Source organism: Stegostoma tigrinum, chromosome 11 (genome assembly GCF_030684315.1).
Source record: "Stegostoma tigrinum isolate sSteTig4 chromosome 11, sSteTig4.hap1, whole genome shotgun sequence".
NCBI lineage: Eukaryota > Metazoa > Chordata > Chondrichthyes > Orectolobiformes > Stegostomatidae > Stegostoma > Stegostoma tigrinum.
The window spans coordinates 35612347-35633144 of NC_081364.1; the positions used below are offsets into that span (position 1 = coordinate 35612347).

The 20798-nt window shown below is 40.1% G+C and overlaps 1 protein-coding gene across 2 annotated transcripts in view; it reads left to right on the forward strand.

The window, feature by feature from the left end:
* crbn (cereblon) overlaps nt 1-20798 on the forward strand; it is a 49091-nt gene that overhangs the window by 23002 nt on the left and 5291 nt on the right. For both annotated transcript variants that reach the window (XM_048547562.2, XM_059649902.1), the window contains exons 4-9: nt 1019-1168; nt 5168-5330; nt 10269-10331; nt 12700-12784; nt 13147-13262; nt 15821-15885. In XM_048547562.2, coding sequence (XP_048403519.2) covers nt 1019-1168; nt 5168-5330; nt 10269-10331; nt 12700-12784; nt 13147-13262; nt 15821-15885 — 642 coding nt within the window. The remainder of the gene's footprint in view (nt 1-1018; nt 1169-5167; nt 5331-10268; nt 10332-12699; nt 12785-13146; nt 13263-15820; nt 15886-20798) is intronic.

Below are 20798 nucleotides of genomic sequence, written 5' to 3' on the forward strand. Positions count from 1 at the left end.
TGATATCATTACTTTTATGTCATGCCAGTTGCATCATGCATTAAGTGAATGGATATTATAAACAGATGCGACTCAAAGTACAATATTTTTAGCACCATTTGCAGGTGATTGGGGTAGAGTTTGAAATAAAAAATTAAGAAATTTCAGAGTTGCCCACATCTAGATTAAACAGGCCGGAGATGGGAATGGGAACCAAATGATACCCATGAGTGAATCAACAAATGGAACTAAATTTGAAAACTTAAAAGTCCACAGCATGTGGGCAATTGCAAGCTTTTAAATTTCTCCTTTGAAGCTCTGCCCCCTTCACCTGTACTTCTGTAATTCTTCCATGTTAATATTCACCCTCAAACATAACGCACATGCACAAATGCCTGTTTACTAATTCATTTGCTTCCCCACTCCAACAGTTGACCCTGACACACTTAATCTTCCTCAAGAACTGCCACAGTACTTTTAGGACCTGTAAATTATTCAACTCCTAATATTTGGCATTCTTAGCATGCAACAATGCTCCTGCACCAAGTGGATTACTCCCCTGTTTCTCCAGTGGTTGCACTAAATAAGGCCAGTGTTAAAATGTAGCTGGAAAAATCTTGAAGTGGAAGACCACTAGTTGTACCTGTTCCAAAACTAATCTGAAAATCTGGCCCAATATTTTATCTGCTCCACCCGGTAGGTTCAGGCAGCCTTGGCTTATTTTTTTTGGGACCTCAAATAGATCTACATTCCATTGAAACAGGCAGGCTTTGAATAAAGATCTCAATGTGGAAAAACCACTGTGATGGCGGTTTCTGCTTCATTATTTTCCATGACTGGTCAAACAACATTGAAATGCACTATACATAAAATTCTTGTAATGGAATATTAATATATGAACATTTTAATGTTCTGAGGAATTGATGCATCTATCCTATTGCCCAACCTAGGACTAATTTGGAATTTCTGCTGTGTCTAACTGAGTGGAAACAAGTTATCCATTCTGCTGTCTTGGTGTGTATTATTTTTGTCTTCTTAGTGATCCTTCTGACAGAGCTCCAGAGTTTGGGACAACAGCAGAGATTTATGAATATAGGGAAGAACAAGAATATGGCATTGAAACTGTAAAAGTGAAAGCTGTTGGGCGTCAGAGATTTAAAGTTCTTGAAACGAGAACTCAAACTGATGGGTAAGGCAATAATTGTCCCTTGCCACTGTTTGGATCTTTGTTTTCAATGTGATGTTTGTTCAAAGTTAGAATCTTTAAACACGAACAATAATTGCACGCCATGAGCTAGCATTGATGTTGTAAAATTTTCTGATTTGACTGCTACTGCTTTTCTAAAATTTGGGATATACATTTAAAATGCATTAACTACCTTCAGCATAATAAAATAAAAGGTGTCCATGCAAAATTTACCATTTTACCATGTTTAATTTTAAGATAGCTTAAGAGCTTTTCTGATGACTCACTTGATTTGGGTAATCCGGTTAGGGTTGTGCGAATTTAGCTGGTCATGAGTGGGGTAGATGTGATTTTGTTATTGTGAACAACTAAGGTTATGAAATGTAACGCAACTCCATGGACCGTATGACTTACCAAGGCCCAATTGCTGCTAGCAGAAGTGAATCTTGAGAGAAGAATGATTTTTCTTGATTTTGTAATCCTCACTGGTGATTTGGTCAATTGTCTCATCAGCTGCCTCTGGTTGACATGGAAATTGACTATTTGAATGTATTGTCAGGTTGCAATCTATATCCCACTAACTGGTTAATTTCCTTTGTTGGAAGAGTCGGGTAATGTGCTAAGGAGGAAATGGGCAATGCAGAAGGAAGAGAAAAACAATATTTTGTGGCCCATTGTAAATATATGGCATGTAATAACATCCTGCTCAAGCTTCAGTGCAAGTCACTTGTGATACAGCACTTGCTTATTGGGACTGGTTTTGCACTTAAAATGACATGTGGTTTCCTAGCATTGAAACGCAAGATATAGACATGCAAGTCTATGAAACCTACCTTTCCCTCTAATTCTCATGGGTGACTGTACGTTTCTTAAATTACTATGTTCTCGCACTGGTTTAAAATTCACTTTGGAAGTACAGCATGTTAAAGCACAACATACTACTCCGGTAACAGCTGACTGGACTGAGGTTGAGGCTGTTCTTCTCACTCACCAGGTTCCTGCTTCTTGTGCTGATATTGTCTCCAGAGCATTAGCCTCTCTGATGCGGGTGGCCCCTGTTAGATACATTTTCTCCTGGTCATTCCAACCATATTGGCTTACTTTTCTTCATTATGTCGGCTTGGTAATCATACAGATTCCTCCTATGTAGTGACAGCAGTTGAATACAAATTACGATTAACGTAATTTTGTTACTCCATGTGAAGAAGTTTCTGTCCCAGAAAGGGATTGTAGTAAAGGCAGTATTGATTATTGTAATTGCCTGATTCATTGAGCCAACCCTAGGAGTCAAGCTCTCTTAGAAACTCCAATCTATTGTTCCATCAGAAAGCTTGCAGAATTGTCTCATCAACACCTATGCAATATAGTCAACCATTGTAATGGCTTGCATATCTGTCTGGCCTGATCTAATTTGACAATGAATTCTGCAAGTTTCCTAGCTTACTACCTCAGTTTCCCTTTCAACATGTTGTTAATTTGATAACACAGTGTGAAGTTGGATGAACACATCAGGCCAAGCAGCATCAGAGGAGCAGGAAAGTTTGATGTTTCGGGTCGGGACCCTTCTTCAAAAATGGGGGAGGGGAAGGGGATTCTGAAATAGGGAGGCGGGGGAGGCGGATAGAAGATGGATAAAGGAGAAGGTAGGGTGAGAGGAGACAGACAGATCAAAGAGGTGGGGTTAGAACCAGTGAAGGTGAATGTAGGTGGACAGTTAGGGAGGGGATAGGTCAGTCCAGGGAGGACGGATAGGTCTGGGGGGAGGGATGAGTTTAGTGGGTAGGGGATGGGGGTGGAGCTTAAGGTGGGAGGAATGGATAGGGAGGCGGGGACTGTCTCGGCTGGTTTTGGCATGTGGTCAGGGGCGGGGAGATTTTGGAGCTTGTGAAGCCCACATTGATACCCTTGGGCTGCAGGCTTCCAGCTAATCCCTGCCTCCCTAACCGTTCCTCCCACATCAAGCCCGACCCCCATCTCCTACCTACTAACCTCATTCCCCCCGGCCCCGGGTGAAAACCCCTCGACCTGTCCATCCTCCCTGGATTGACCTATCCCCTCCCTAACTCTCCACCTACATTCACCTTCACTGGCTCTAACCCTGCCTCTTAGACCTGTCTCTGTCCTTTCACCCTATCTTCTCCTTTATCCATCTTCTATCCGCCTCCCCCTCTCCCCCGATTTATTTCCAAATCCCCTTCCCCTCCCCCATTTTAGAAGAAGGGTCCCGACCCAAAACATCAAGCTTTCCTGCTCCTCTGATGCTGCTTGGCCTGCTGTGTTCATCCACCTTCACACCATGTTACCTCAGACACTCCAGCATCGGCAATTCCTACTGTCTGTTGATTTGGTGAATTTTGATTCCAAAACTTCCCAAAAGTTTAGTGTCTAGTTCAGTGTTTAGATTTTAGTGCCCGAAAAGTGCTCTTATTTATTCAAAGGGGACATTCCACTCCCTACCTGGGCAGCAAAGAGCAGAAGTTGCATGTTAGTTTTATTCTTTAGTGGTGCTATATAGATGTTAAATGTCCCAAGTCAATTCAAAGGCATCAAACAAACTTTACTGAGTTCCAACATGATGTGTTAGGCTCGTGATCAGAGTTTGATCAAAGATGTAGAATTTACGGAGTGTTTTAAAGGAAGAAAGAAAAATGATGTTTGGGGATGGATTGTCAAAGCTTAGAGCCTTGGCATTTAAAGTCATGACCACTAAGTATGAAGGAATTAAATTCCGGGTTACTGAAGAATCACAGTTGCGAGTCCATACATATATTGAAAGGCTCCAGAGTTAAAGGTGATATCTTGAAAACAACAATGAGAATTTTGAGCATGAAATGTTGTTCATTTGGAACGAACAGAGCTCAACGTGGATATGACTAATGGATGAATGGGGCTTGCCTCACTTTAAGGCATAGCAGTCGAGTTTGAAATGAGATTCATTTTATGCAGGATGGAAAATGGGGAACAAGCTGAGAGCACTTTAGATAAGTCTACAGGAAACAAAGGCTTGGACGAACGTATCAGCAACAGATGAGCTTGGTCAAAGTTGCAGAATATTCTCGGAATGAAACTAGATTGCTGCAAACATTCTGCAGCTACATAATCAGAGGTACATCTTGGGATCAAATATATGACCAAAAGTGTGATCAGACTGGTGCAGCTTGGGCCGGTTACCAGGAAAAGGTTAGAGTTGGTGACTGTGGAATGATCTCTCAGTGGATTTGGTTTTCCAAATGTTTAGAGAACATTTTTTTTTCCAGTATTAGCTGCCTTACAAGCAGCATCAGGAAAGGTTGCACTGAGGTCATGTTAGATGTCATCAGTCTATATAATTAACCAAATTTTTTGCTTAATATATCCCAGAGGTAATCGACAGGAAAAAAAAGAACAGTGAAGTTCTGGACTAAATACCCCAAAGATAACTGCAAGAACAGAAATAAAAGCCATTGCAAGTGTTTTTTTGTCTTCACGTAGATGGATAAAATTCAAACATAGTGAATCTAGTCCCATTCTCCTAGTCAGTGGCAAAGAGATGTATGGAAAGCTATGTCAAAGCCCGCATATATGTTTTAGAAGACCTAAGCAAAAACAGGTTGTTAATGTTTTCGTCATCTTTAAGCTACTTTTTAAAATGTAGTAACAAGAATGAACTTCTATTGCATTTGAGAATTCTGGTACACAGTAAAAATTGTGTAAAACTTGTCACTATTTAGCATCTTGTATGCCAAGAAAAGACATAGCGTCTAACTTGGAACTGCTTCATTTTATTTCACAACAAATATTTAAATTTGTAGCAATTAAAATTTTGCTGCTACATTCTGATATCTCCAGCATTTAAAACATGATACTATTGTACTTGTTTGTCTTCTTAAAATCCTTTAGATGTGATATTACATGCATTTAGTTCTTCCTCTTTAATTTCCGTGCATTGTCTCTTCAATATTTGAATTATCATCACAATGACAATTTATTTTATGCTAACAAATGCTGCTTTATTTGTTCTAGAATTCGTATGGCCAAAGTTCAGATTCTGCCAGAATGGGTTCTTCCTTCAAGTATATCAGGAGTGCAGCTTAATTCACTTAACAAACTTCACATGTTTGTTTCAAATAAGCCTCCTGCATGCCGGTTAAAACAAAATCAGGGATGGTGGCAGAAATATATGAAGGTTGGTTCTGTATCCTAAAATTGTCAATATAAAGTTATCTCCACTAACAACAAAGTATGTGTTATGCTGTTCACAAATGATTTCAATTCTATTAATGAATGTATCTCCAAGACATTGGACTACTTTTGAAATTGGAGGAATTTCTGTTTCTGAGCAGGCAAGCTGACAGAAAATTTAACTTGTGGCATACTTTGCATAGTTCTTTGCAATATATGTCACGTACAGGTCAATTGTACAAACAAGTGTCTAATAAAAGCAAAATGCAGGAAGTACACAGTACTTATGTGGCTAGTCCAGTTCAGTTTCTGGTTAAGGGATACCCCCAACAATGTTGAAAGTGAGGGATTCAGTAATGGCCATGCCATTGAATATCACGTAGCGATAGTTAGCTTGTCTCTTGCTGATGCTCATTGCTTTGTACCTGTGTGGCACAAATGTTAATTCCCACTTGTCAGCCCAATGTCTGGGTCTTGCTATATTAGGACATGTACTGTTTCAACATGTGAGGACTCATAAAACATGTGCAATCATTAGTAACCACTGCCATGTCCGATCTTATCCTGGAGGGAAAGTCATTGATAAAGTAGCTGAAGGTTTTTGGCACTAGGGTGCCACCTTGGGGAACTCCTGCTGACATGACTGACTTTCAGCGACCACAAAATTTCCTTTGTGCCAGGTATGACTCAAACCAATAGTGAATTTTCCCATGATTCCTATTGACTCCAGTTTTGCTGTGGCTCCCTGATACAACACTGTCAAGTTCGGCCTTGACGTCGAAGACAGGCACTCTTTCCTCATCTCTGGAATTCAGTTTATTTTCTTTGTTTGAACCAAGGCTGTAATGACGTCAGGAACTGAATGGCGTTGGCAGAATTCAAACTGAGCCTCAGTGAACAAGTCATTGCTAAGCAAGTGTTGCCTGACAGCACTGTTGATGAAACCTTCTATCATTTTACTAGTGATCAAGAGTAGACTGATGGTAAAATAATTGGAGATAATGGGAACTGCAGATGCTGGAGATTCCAAGATAATGAAATGTGAGGCTGGATGAACACAGCAGGCCAAGCAGCATCTCAGGAGCACAAAAGCTGACGTTTCGGGCCTAGACCCTTCATCAGAGAGGGGGATGGGGGGAGGGAACTGGAATAAATAGGGAGAGAGGGGGAGGTGGACCGAAGATGGAGAGTAAAGAAGATAGGTGGAGAGAGTGTAGGTGGGGAGGTAGGGAGGGGATAGGTCAGTCCAGGGAAGATGGACAGGTCAAGGAGGTGGGATGAGGTTAGTAGGTAGCTGGGGGTGCGGCTTGGGGTGGGAGGAAGGGATGGGTGAGAGGAAGAACCGGTTAGGGAGGCAGAGACAGGTTGGACTGGTTTTGGGATGCAGTGGGTTGGGGGGGAAGAGCTGGGCTGGTTGTGTGGTGCAGTGGGGGGAGGGGATGAACTGGGCTGGTTTAGGGATGCAGTAGGGGAAGGGGAGATTTTGAAACGGGTGAAGTTCACATTGATACCATATGGCTTGAAACTGGTGAAGTTCACATCCACTGTACCTGGTGCGGCTACCTCTACATTGGGGAAACCAAGCGGAGGCTTGGGGACCGCTTTGCAGAACACCTCCGCTCAGTTCGCAACAAACAACTGCACCTCCCAGTCGCAAACCATTTCCACTCCCCCTCCCATTCTCTTGATGACATGTCCATCATGGGCCTCCTGCACTGCCACAATGATGCCACCCGAAGGTTGCAGGAACAGCAACTCATATTCTGCCTGGGAACCCTGCAGCCATATGGTATCAATATGAACTTCACCTGTTTCAAAATCTCCCCTTCCCCTCCTGCATCCCTAAACCAGCCCAGTTCATCCCCTCCCCCCACTGCACCACACAACCAGCCCAGCTCTTCCCTCCCCCACCCACTGCATCCCAAAACCAGTCCAACCTGTCTCTGCCTCCCTAACCGGTTCTTCCTCTCACCCATCCCTTCCTCCCACCCCAAGCCGCACCCCCAGCTACCTACTAACCTCATCCCACCTCCTTGACTTGTCCGTCTTCCCTGGACTGACCTATCCCCTCCCTACCTCCCCACCTACACTCTCTCCACCTATCTTCTTTACTCTCCATCTTCGGTCCGCCTCCCCCTCTCTCCCTATTTATTCCAGTTCCCTCTCCCCATCCCCCTCTCTGATGAAGGGTCTAGGCCCGAAACGTCAGCTTTTGTGCTCCTGAGATGCTGCTTGGCCTGCTGTGTTCATCCAGCCTCACATTTCATTATGGTGTAATAATTGGTTGTGTTGGATTTGTCCTGCATTTTGTGTACAGGACATACCTGGGCAATTTTCCACATTGTAGGGTAGTTGCAATTATTGTAGCTGTACAGGAACAGCTTGGCTAGGGATGCGCCATTTCAGGGGAACAAGTACAAAGCTGCTTGAAAAGCTTAGGAGGTCTGGCAACATCTGTGAAGGAAGAAAGAGTTAATGTTTTGGCCCAGTGAACTTACCTCAGAATTGAATTCTGAGGAAGGGTCACCAGACCCAAAACATTAACTCTTTTGTTTTTCCCCTTCACAGATGCTGCCAGACCCGCTGAACTTTTCTACAAACTTTGTTTTTGTTCCTGGTTTACAGCTTCTGCACTTGTTTCGGTTTCTATTCAGGAGTACAAATCTTCAATATCATTCCTGAAATGTTGTCAGGTCCATAGCCTTTGCAATATCCAATGCCTCCAACTATTTATAGATCTCACATGGAGTGGATCAAATTGACTTCAAAGCTCATTTGTGATACTGAGGAGATCTGAATGATGCCAAAGTGGATCATCCACTCGACAATTTCCATTGTTGTTTTGGCTGTCCCCATTACTGAGAGTGGGGACTGTCTAAAGCATTGCATACATCTCTGGTTTACCAAGTCAGTGACAATACCACTAGGCCGTCACTACACTAAAACTAAAAAAAGCCGCCTGTCTCTGTTATAGACAGCCAGTCCCGCTCGTAACATCCCAAGAGTTAGGGTGTCTTAATATTGGAGACCCAATGATTTCAAATTGCTATCTGGAAATTAATAGTTCCAGTTCCTGAGTCCGTGTTGGTTATATAAGTAATGAATCAGAGTGGTCGGAGTACTGTTTTTCTTTGAACTCCATTTCTAACTTTTGGACAGCGTTGAAACCTTATTGTCTTCTCTTTGCCCCCTTGCTTTATCATTCTGCTGCTCGTTCTCTGATTCCATATGTTCTCAAATTTTATAAATCGGGATTAAAAAGCATATGAATTAAGAGTATTAATTTAAATTTACAGTAGTTGCTTTACAGAGTACTTTTGGTTAATTCAAATGTAATGTTTACAAATGAACTTGTTTCATTCTTATTCTTTACGCGGAATATCCAGCACAGTAACATGCAGTTAGAGGTTGATCCTAGAATGATGAACTAAGCCAAGATTTGAAAGGAAAATTCATTTTAAGTAGAAGTGGCAATTTAAAATATATGATATCCAAGTGTTGCTTTTTCTGAATTGAGCGATCAATGCAGTATGCTCATTATTATCCTATGGGATGGAAGTGATCAGAAGTTGTTGGTTTACGTGAAGATGTCCAGCAGGACTTGTTGCTTTTTTGATTGAGGATTCATCTTAAGCTCCCCTTTAGATATGTACCAAGATACATTGAAAGTTTTGTTTTTGCATGCTCTATGGGTGGATCATACCATGCAACGTACGCCAGGGTAGCAAAACACAGTGTAGAATAGTGTTACAACCACAGAGAAGGTGCAAGAGAGAGAGATCAGAATTAACATTTGAGAGGTCTGTTCAAAAGCCTGATAACGCAGAGAACAAGCTGCTCTTGAATCTGTTCATACATGTTTTCAAGCTCTAATATTTTCTGCCTGAAGGAAGAGGGCAGAATAGACTATAACGAGGGTGGGAGGAGCCTCTGATTATGTTAGTTGGTTTCCTTTGGCAGTGGAAAGCAAAGATGGAGTCATTGGATGTAAGGCTGGTTTTCGTGACATGTTCCTGTTAGCAATTTTGCCCACCTTTCTAAACTGGAAAACTGAATTATTTTAAAAAGTACCTCAGTCTTAAGATTGCTGTTAAAGAATCATATTGTAAGTTGCACAAATACAATTTGGTGCTGTTTCACCCGAATATACTTAATGCATTTTGGCTAATTTGCAAAGGACGTTAATTTGAAATTTAAGTTTCTGGAGGCTTAAAGTAATAAATACCAGTGGACTAGTAATCCAAAGACCTAATCAAATATTTTGGAATACTTTCAAATCCCATCATGGCAACTGAGGAATTAATTCATTGAATTTATTATTTAATTTTAATCAGTCAAAGTCTGATGAAGCTGGTCTGTGTAATAGTAATTATCGTTAAAAACCCATTTGGTTCACCAATGACTTCGAAAATCTGCCATCCTTGCCTGGTGTGGCTGCAATTGACTTGAGACCCATAGCAGTGTGTTTGATTTTTAACTGCCCTTGAATGGCAATTAGGGATGTGCAGCAAATGCTGACATCCTTAGCAAGATTTTTCAAAAATGGTGAAACCAATTAGGATTGACAAAGCCTTTGGTTTTCATGCTTCTCACTTTGCAAAAATTGGCTTAATGTAAAATCGATGTACTCTTTTAGACGTGGTTGTTTATGATTTTTCAAATTTCCCCAACAAATTACTGACTGAAATATTAACTGGCTTCCCCAACTTCTTTTAAACCAGATTGGGCCAGTTTCCGGTTTCAATATCGCTTTATCTTGAGCGTCTTCAGACACGAAGTCTGCCTCAAGCATGTCTCCGTAGAAAGGTGGCTGAAGTCAACAACTTAGTAGCATGATCTGCAGAGCACCAAAGCTTGATGTTGCCTTTTCTAATTTTATGAAATGTGTATGTACATTTTGTGTACTTGGTCTTCACACATTTTAATTTTCCTCTCTTTTTAGAGAAAGTTCCATTGTGCAAATCTAACTTGGTGGCCTCCATGGGTGTATTCTTTGTATGATGCAGTGAGTACAAATCTGTTTCTTTCGTGGACTTCTGTAATAATCAATATGGTAAATGTCAGTGTTGCAAAATGGAGTGTATTTTCAGCTTAGTTACAGATGAGTTGCGTGAAAAATCCCAAGATCAAGTCAGGTTTCTGTATTGTTGGCCTCTGCATGTTCGTATAGTTCTATACCTTAATGCCCTTTGGCAGTTTTGTGTTTCTTCTCATGCTGAATATCTGTGTGTGGCTGCTGTGAGGTTATCCTTGCTCCAGATTAAATGGAGATATGTTAAACTAATTTCACATGCTAAAACCATCTAAGTGAGGAATGTCTAACCATTCTTGACAGGGCACAGGCATTTCCTGAAGTTGAAGAAACTGTTCCTAAGACATTGACATCCAATCTCATGTCTCCTAACCAATCTGATATCTCTTAGCAAGCTGACTAAATGGAACAGGCTGAATGGATCAAATTATCTTTTTTCCTGTTGTTTGTTTTCATCTGTTCATGTTGAAACCCTAGAAGAAATTGAACTAAGTTGCTAGAAAATTTCAAAAAAGAAACTATCCTAGTACTGGGTTTAGAGCAGAAAAAAACTCATCTTTGAGTACCTGATTAGTCTTCAATGCGAAGTCTGAGTTTATCAGCATCTGGATCTTCAGATCTCTTGCGAAGATCATTTTGCACTCTATCCTCTATACATGGTTGAATCAATAATAGCGCTTCCCACCCTGCCCCCAGAACACATCCAACCTGTCTGGAATCAATCTAGTGAGCTTCCTGAACTGCATCCAACGCAACTACATCCCTCCTTAAATAAGGCGACCAGAATTGCATGTAATACTCAGCTGCAGTCTTGTACAGGTACAGCAACACTTCCTTACTTTTATACACTCTTCCTTTAGCAAGAGATGCCGAAACTCCATTTGCCTTTCTTATTACATGCTACACCTGAATAATAGATTTGCACAAGGACACCTCGGCACCAAAGCAGTCTGAAGTTTCTCTCTATTTTGATAATGACTGATGTAAAGTCAGAGGCAGGCAAAAAAAAAGTTTGTGAATGCCATCTTAATTCTTGCCGTGTAAGCAAATCATGCTAAAGTCAGATAAGGTACACCCTTAATTGGCTATTCCTGAGTATTTGACTCATCACACTAAAAGTTTAATTTCCTTTATGCAAACCACAGAATTCGGCTTTTTATAGTTTTGCTGTGATATTTTACTTGTATTTTATCTTTGTTGTCCAGACTTCACATTTAGGTGAAAAGTATTCAAGAACAAAGAAAATTACAGCACAGGAGCAGACCCTTCGGCTCTCCAAGCTTGCGCCAATTGAGATCCTCTGTCTAAACCTGTCACCTATTTTCTAAGGGTCTGTATCCCTTTGCTCCCTGCCCACCCATGACCTGTCCAGATACATCTTAAAAGACACTATTGTGTCTGTGTCCACCACTTCTGCTGGCAACGCGTTCCACGCACCCACCACCCTCTGCGTAAAGAACTTTCCACGCGTATCTCCCATAAACTTTCCTCCTCCCACTTTCAACTCATCACCCCTAGTAATTGAATCCCCCGCTCCGGGGGAAAAAGCTTCTTGCTATCCACCTTGTCCATATCCCTCATGATTTTGTAGACTATTGATCAGGATAAACAGAAATTATTTAGCTTAATAGTTTGATAAACATGTAGACATTTTCCATTTATCAATGCACCACAGATATGTTTACTCATTATTAAGTTCTTTAAAGTGGTGTTCATTGGGCTGTCAAGTGAATTTTCTTTAATCATTCCATCCTGTTGTGCTCCTTTCCAAATCCATATTTGTAGATGTCAGGTCGCCATGGATTAAGAGATAACGAAGTGTGGAGCTGAATGAACACAGCAGGCCAAACAGCATCTTAAGATGCTGCTCTTCCTGCTGTGTTCATTCAGCTCCACACTTTGTTATCTCAGGTTCTCCAGCATCTGCAGTTCCCATGATCTCTGCCATGGATTAAGACTTGGATCTGATCCTCTGTGATTGAATGGTCTGTCCAAGCTTCTACAAGTAATGGCATTTTAGTAAGGTTGCCTGTAAACGTGAGGAAACATCTTAACATGGGCTCGACTGCTTCAAGATGAGATGGAGAAGAGGAAAATAGTGTGTTTGTTTTATCAGAAAGCTTGCTTCTATCAAGTTTAGCTCTTTAACAGCAAGAGGGACATTTGGCAACTGATGGAAAGTGCCTGTATACAGTAAGTGACTAGGACTAATTAAGAACGAATAATTCAGACACTCTTGTAATTGTGTTCTTTAAAATACCTCCAGTGTAATGCATTTTTCAAAATATAACTGGAGATCACTTGGTTCGTGTAGTATTTTTATACTTTTGTCAATATATAGGAAATATTAATGGAAAGAATGAAAGTCCAGCTTCGCGAGTGGGATGAAAATCTCAAGGATGATTCACTTCCTTCAAATCCTGTAGGTAAGAATTAATTAAGAATTTTGCTTTTCTGACATTTAAGAAGTCCAGAGTTCTGTCTGTCATCCTCAAAAAACTTTTTGTCAGTCTGTAAAACAAAATCGTGTAATTTCCAGAACTGTAACTTAATATATTTAACTGCGTGTTTAGTAAATTAATTAGTTGTGGCTACCCATATCAGTTTAAATGGTAGAATAAACAAATGAACTTACTGCTTTTGTCACTTGCAGAAAAATGTTAATTTTTTTGGAAAAATAGCTAGTGGGGATTATTTAAATTTATGTGCACTAAGCTGATGGAAAGGTTTTGAGGGAAGTGAATTTGCTATTATTCCTTTAACAGAAATGATTAATTACTGTGTTTAGATTTTTCTTACAGAGTTGCTGCTTGCTTACCTATTGATGATGGTTTGAGAATTGAGCTTTTAAAAATAGGCAGTGCTATTCAGCGGTTGCGTTGTGAATTGGATCTGATGGACAAAGTAAGTGCTGTAAGAGAATGACACTTCCTACAATATACTATAAATGCCTGTTTAAGTCGGTCTAATAACTTTTAAAACCCAACAAGCAGTGTAATAAAATGTTTTAGCAATGCTGCAGTATTTGAAATGTATCATTGTTGAAACTGATGTCTATTCGGTAAGCATTGAGCTTGGTAACACTGCAACCACAGAGTGCACTCCCTGGATATGTGCCTGTAGCATTACTGCCATTATTATTTTAATATTTGCACGTGTAAACACATTGCTTGTAAGGAACATCTCCTTGTTGCTCCCCAGCAAACCCCTCCGAAAAAAAAATCAGTGAAAACTTTTTCTCATGCTCAAAGTATGGTTCCTATCCCCCTCTACTTTCAGTTACCTATCCACAATTATTTTCTCACCTATATGATGCATTCTTGCCAACTGGCTAAGTCTGGATACCGAATATAGATATTCTTTTCCTCTATCCTACATCATTAAATCAAGCTAAGGGCTCACTAACTTCAGGCAATAATGGTGTACTTCAGTATTTATTACACATGTCACTTCTTTTTTATAAGCTTATACTGTTGAATCATTTAGTCCTGAATTCCTCACTAACATTTTTTCTACCTTCAGGAGGATAGTTGGAAAATTTGTCTTTGTAATTTTAACACAATTGCCATTTATTTTCTATCTTTCTGCTACCTGATGTGAGCAGCACTTTAATTTCTTTAGTGGCGAGGTTCCATTCCAATTGTGTCAGTTGAAAATTCAGATTTTTCATATACAGCAGCTTTGTCATTTTCTAGCTCCAGTTTCATCTGTATTTTTGTTTCTGTAATGACCTACTGAATACAAGCTAATAAAAGTAAGTGTTGCTATTTTACAAAGAACCAAACTCTCTCTCATGAAATCAGTGCACTATCGTCCCTATGTGAAATTCGTGAAACTTTAATTCTCATCTTTAATATTCAGACTAAGATGCATTTTAGCCATTCTACGGCACAACTGAAAGATTCTGCTACCGCGTATTAATCAGTAGGCCAAAACCTTTTGTCATTAATGCATTGTTCATGCTTTGATGCTTGCTTGCATTATCATTTTCTGAATCTTTTTTAAGTTTTGAATACTCTTTGATAGTTAGGGACAGTTTGTGGCAGAGTGATATTTTGAACTGGACCTGAAACATCAGTTGACTATACCCTGAACGTTACTTGGCTTTATTCTTTATTTTAAGTCTTCTATTCTTCTCATCAAAATTGTCAGACGTATCCTCTCTTTATTTCTGTGTATTATTATTTTTCATACTGCTTTGAGTATTGTATCTAGATGATAAGCTATTGAGACCATTGTGCAGCAATTTGCCCCATTTGTACCATAAAACCTACTGGAAAGCATAATTTTGAGTTTCTTTCAGTCCTTCAGACATTTGTTCTAGCATTGTGTTTATCAGCAAATTCAGTCCTCATCAAAATTGAAGGCTGTATAAATTCACTACTTTGGTGCAGTCGAGTAACTTAACTACCAGCACGGATTGAGTAATTTCCAAATAGAATTTCCATGATGATGCAAACTTTCTACATAATCCCACCAAGTACTCTGCTATTAAACTATCTTCACGCATTGAGTTTGTGAAAATCTGACGATGTTTTGTAAGCAATTAGTAAACTATCTTTGTATAAATTTTATCCATAGAAGTTAGAAATTTGTCCAAACCGTCCTTCATGCCCAAAGAATATCTCACATTCTGTAAACCTTGCTATTGCTTCTGCTTTTATGTGAAACACGAGAGCCAAGCCATGCTGCTTCTTCAGTGAAGTAGTAACACTGGTCCACATTTCATTCTTCCACTACTCATAAGGGTCTCATTCAAAAAACAGAGATGGGTCTTTTTTCTTTAGATTTTTGACTGCTATCAGTTTGAAGTTTTCGCTTTGAAAACTAAGCATTATTCTAGCTTGGAAACAGCCAGTCATCCTCCGCTACCACTGATGCCAACCAGGGGTTAAAGGTTCCTTCGGCAGAATTCAGGTATATACTTTCCTATTAGTTTCATTCCAACATACCTGTCACAGAATGCCAACACATTGATTACCTGTTGCCAGCAGATGCTTCTGGTGAATCCTTTGGTTAGCAATACATCAAACAGCACAGCATGCACTATTGTTGGTGTCAGCTAACAGGCACAACCCAGTGACCTCAGTAGTAATGTGCTGACACAGTGTGGATCAGTGGCACGTGTACAGTAGTTGTTCGCACCTGGCTTTTGGGCATCAGTTAGCATTCAACAAATCCAGTGACCAAAATAGTGTAATCTAGGATCGTCATGAATGGCATGGAAATGCCATTGGATGAGGTATGTGAAAGCTCCTGGAGCTTCATTCCAAAAGCAGTTTTTGGGATAAAATGTTTTATGCACATTCCAGCACTTTGACGTTGTGGTTTGCAAATAGCAGAAATTGCCATTTACTGTAGTAAGTATATATCAAGGCCACTGAGCCCCTTTGTAATGCTTGTGGCAAATATGCATAGAAATTGTAAAGATCCACTAATTATAACTCATTTTTGGTTTACAGTGTACGTCTCTTTGTTGTAAAAGATGTTATCACACAGAAATAACCACCAAAAATGATATTTTCAGGCAAGTTTCCATTTTGACGTATTTGCAATAGGACTTAATTTGTAATAAAGCACGTGCAATCTGTGGTTTCTTAACAATGCCAAAAACAACCATGACTGGTCTCTATTAAAAACAAGTTTGTTTTGGTTGACTTTTTAATAAGGCCATAAGACATAGGCTGAATGGCCTACTTCTTCTATCGAGCCTGCTCTGCCATTAAAAGAGATCGTGGCTGATCTGCTAATTCTCAGCTCCACATTTCTACCTTTTCCCCAAATTCCTTGATTCACTTTTTGAATTAAAAGGCTCTCTATCCCAGCCTTGAACATACTTAATTCTGTGATAAAGAATCCGTAGATTGACTACCCTCCAAGAGAAGAAACTCCTCATCTTAATCTGATCTGGGTGATCCCATCCACTGAGAATATGCCCTCTGGTCCTAAACTCTCCCACAGGGGAAAAACAACCTCTCTACATTTACCCGATGTGGTCCCCTAAGAACCTTAAATAGAACACAAAAGAACTGTGGATGCTATAAATCAGGAACAAAAACAGAAATTTCTGGCAAAGCTCAGCAGGTTTGGCAGCATCTGTGAAGAAAAGTTCAGAGTTAAAGTTGCAATTCCTCCGTCCCTTCCTCAGAACTGTTCAGAGGGTCACCAGACCCAAAATGTTAACTAATCTCTTCTTCTCAGATACTAAGACCTGCTGACCTTTTCCAGCAAATTCTGTTTTTGCCCGAAGAACCTTGCCTATTTTGATAAGGGCACCCCTCATTCTTCTAAACTCCAATGAGTCTAGGTCCAACTTACTCAACTTCCTATCATAACACACAATCTGTATGGCTGGTATCGGACTTGGGAATCTTCTCTGGACTGTCTCTAATGCCGGTGTATATTTCCTTCGATATGGGGACTACAGCTGTTAACCGTATTATAGGAGTGGTCTAACTAATGCCTTGATAATTTGTGAAGCTGATTTATTTTTCTACTCCATTTCCTTTGAAATACAAACCAGTATTACATTTGTCTTCCCTGTTAACAACTGACCTTGTGTACTAACTTCGAGGTTCATGTATAGGGTCTCCCAAATCCCTAACTACTGCAACTTTCTCCACTTAGATGTTATTCAGCTCCTGTATTCTTCCTACCAAAGTGGATAACCTCATATTGTCTCACATTATATTCCATCAACCAAGTTTTTGCCCACTTGCTTAACTTGTCTGTGTCCTCCTGCAGACTGTTATCCTCAGTACTTGTCTTCGCACCTATTTTTATCATCTGCAAACTTAGCTTTGATACAGTGACTTCCATCATTCATGTTCTTAATATGTATGGTTAATAATTGTGGCTGATCCCTATGGCGTGCCATTAGTTACAGGTGGTTGTTCTGAAAATGCCCCCTATTAGTTAGCAAATCTTCAATCCAACAGTTAGCGAGTTTTGAGAAGATTTGTAGCTCAAGTTTGCTCGGTGAGCTGGAAGGATCATTTTCAGACGTTTCGTCACCATTCTAGGTAACATCATCAGTGAGTCTCCGGTGTTATGTCCTGCTTTCCCTTTGTGTTTAGGTTTCCTTGAGCTGGTGATGTCCTTTCCTACATTGGTGATGTCATTTCCTGTTCTTTTTCTCAGAGGGTGGTAGATGGGCTCCAAATCAATGTGTTTGTTGGAGTTCCGGTTGGAATGCCATGCTTCTAGGAATTCTCGTGCGTGTCTCTGTTTGGCTTGTCCTTGGATGGATGTGTTGTCCCAATCAAAGTGGTGTCCTTCCTCATCTGTGTGTAAGGATACTAGTGATAGTGGGTCATGTCTTTTTGTGGCTAGTCGATGTTCATGTATCCTGGTGGCTAGCTTTCTGTCTGTTTGTCCAATGTATTATTGTCCAGTCATTAAGTAATGAACTTAAAAGACCCTATACAGGCAACAAACAAAACGAATGTCATTTACAAAATACCTTGCAAGAACTGTGACAGACACAACAGTAGGGATATCTCCAACAGAGTTACTGATAGGCAGAAGACTCCGCAGTGGGTTAAACCTGATACTTCCAGACCTTGGAGGGGTGAGGGTATAACAGCGGCAGGAGTGCCAGTGCTGGCTGTATGCTGCCTCTAAGCAAGAGGCACAGCTTCATTCAGGGGGCAAAGTTTGATGTGTGTGTGTGTGTGTGTGTGTGTGTATGTAAGACACGGTTGACATGCGGTCAGGTCCTGTGACTTACAAAGTTCAAGGCGGTGATACAGTCCTGAAAAAATGTGTGAATCACCTAAAAGCTGTTACCTCACAAACAGGCCAGGAATACCTGTTCCCTCAGTACAGCCAAAAAGACCTGTCAGAAACTGCCTACTGTCAAGCAAATTTGAGTCCAAGATGGGTGCAGCCTTGATACCGCTACTGTGGAAGAAGAGGAAGAAAATCCACCAAAATGCTCCACATGCAAGAGACAGGCTATGATCTGGTTACACACCAGCCGTGTCAGAGGAACTGGAGCTGGGGTGAAAATGTCGCAAGGAAAGCTACGAGAGAGAGACTAGGCCGATATCCCAGATTTATAGGTGTGAGGATAGGAATGTTGTAATTAGAACCAGCTGGATCTTGTTGACTACAAAATCCTTGATTTGGGCGCTTAACCTGGACCAATTAGGAACGACCAGGCTGACCAGTATATCCAGGAGATTAGAATCTCCTCCGTTCAGGCAACTGATTCTGAACTGGCTGATCACAGTTTGGGTTCTGTGCACAAGTAACTAAAGGGTGACTTGGTGATAGGATACTGGCCTCTGTGCAGTTATTTTGCTTCCTCAAAAAATTCCAATATATTTGTCAGGCATGATTTTCCCTTCGTAAAGCCATGCTGACTCTGCCTGTTTAGACAGTGTTTTTAAATTGTCTGTGATTACATCCCATATAATAAATGTGACTGTTTTCTCAAATAACGGATGTTAAGCTAACAGGTCTGTAGTTTCCTGTGGTGTTTTTTCCCCTCCCCTTTTTGAATAAAGCTGCTAGTGGCAATTTTCCAATTCCACGGATCTAAGGATTTCGGGATGATTACTGCCAGCGTATGTGCCATCTCTGTAGTGTCTACTTTTAATATCTAAGCATGCCCTTCATCAGGTCCACAGGTCTTACCAGTCTTTAGCTCAATTTGTTTTCCTAGTATGCTTTTCTCATGAACGTTATTGTATTTCTCCCCTTTTATACCTTGATTATGTAGAAGTTTTTTTAATGTTAGTGTCTTCTATCGGGAAGCATGATCTAAAACATATATTCAGTTCCTCTGATTTCCTCATTATTACCATGGCCTTTAGCCCCTTCGAGAACAGGTATCACGTTCAGCTCTCTCTCCTACTTTGTGCTTACATGTATTTTTTGTGGGTGTGTGTGTAGACCCGCACAATTTTTTGATCATATTTTTTGTTTTTAAAACTTTCTCTACTCTGTGGTTTTACCACTATTCTTTGCACCATTGTATGTTTCCTGTTTGATGCTATCATTATCTTCCCTGGTTAATCATGGTTGGCATATCCCCTTCTTAGAATCATCCTTTCTCACTAAGATGCATCTTCATGAATTATTAAATGTCTGCCCTTGTTCCTCACCAGCCTTTGCTCCAAATCTCCTTTCCCAGCCACCTTCATCTAGCTCCACCCACATTCCTTTGTAATTACACTTACTGAAGTTTAGTAAACCTATTTCTGATCCAGGCTTCTCCCCCTCAAACTAAATGTTACCATGTTATGGTCACTGTTTTCTAGGGGATCTTTTACTCATTATTTATCAAATCTGCATCATTACACATCACCAGATTCAAAATAAGCCTCATCTCTAGTTGGGCCCACAACACATTTTTCAAAATAACTGTCCTAAATGCAATGCAAATTCTTCCTCTTGGCTACCTCAGTCAATTTGTCTTTCTTAATCTACAGGAAAATTAAAGTCACTTATATGTAATCCACTGCATTTCTATGTCTTCCATTCCTGATTTATTCTTTGTCTTACCATATAGCTATAGATTGGGTTGCCTGTAGACTAGATTATAGATAAATTATAAACTGTAGTGCCTTCTTCCCCTTGTTATTTCTTAGCTGCACCCATATGTGTTTTACACTTTTGATCCAGGTTCATTTCTTGCCTTTGTACCTTTTCCATCCTGTCCAAATGACTACCCCATCACCCTTTCTTTCATGCCTATCATGAAAAGTCACATTCCCCTGAATATTTAGTTATCAGCTTTGATCTCCTTGCATTCATGTCTCTGTGGTGGCCATGAGCTGAAACCCATTAATCTTATTTGTCATTTAATTAATTTATATTATTACAATTACTACATGCATTCAAGTAAAGTGCCATTAGTTTAGCCTTTTCACCTTTCTGTCCCTCTGACTCTGTCCTGAATCTCATTGCCACGGATCTGCAATTCATCCCCCAGTCCTCCCCTATAGCATAATCAAATCACAGTTACCCAGTGTTCTAAACTCTGCACGCTTCAATTAAATTCTGTTAAATTCCAGTAATAACCCTGAAACCAAGAGTCAAAGCCAACTTTTGCACAATAATGAGAAAGCTTTCGAATTAAATTCCAAAGCATCAAGACATATAAGTGAAATTTGTTAACTTTTTAAATAAAATCTATTCTTCTTCTCTAAATCAATGTTGCTGAAGCTATTTTCTCCCAGGCATAAATATGCTGTTAGGTAATTCTCATAGCCATGGTGTACACATAGTCAAATTATATGGTTATTACTGCAAAAATCTGATAAAATGACCATTTTATCCTGGAAGAAAAAGCAGGAATAGAGCATTCAGTCCCAACATATGTCGATCACAGCTGACCTGCACTCGATCTATGTGCCTTTGTTCCCTGTCCTATTGGTAGTTCATGAACAAAAATTATTGATCTTAGTCTTAAATGACAGTTGACTAACTCCG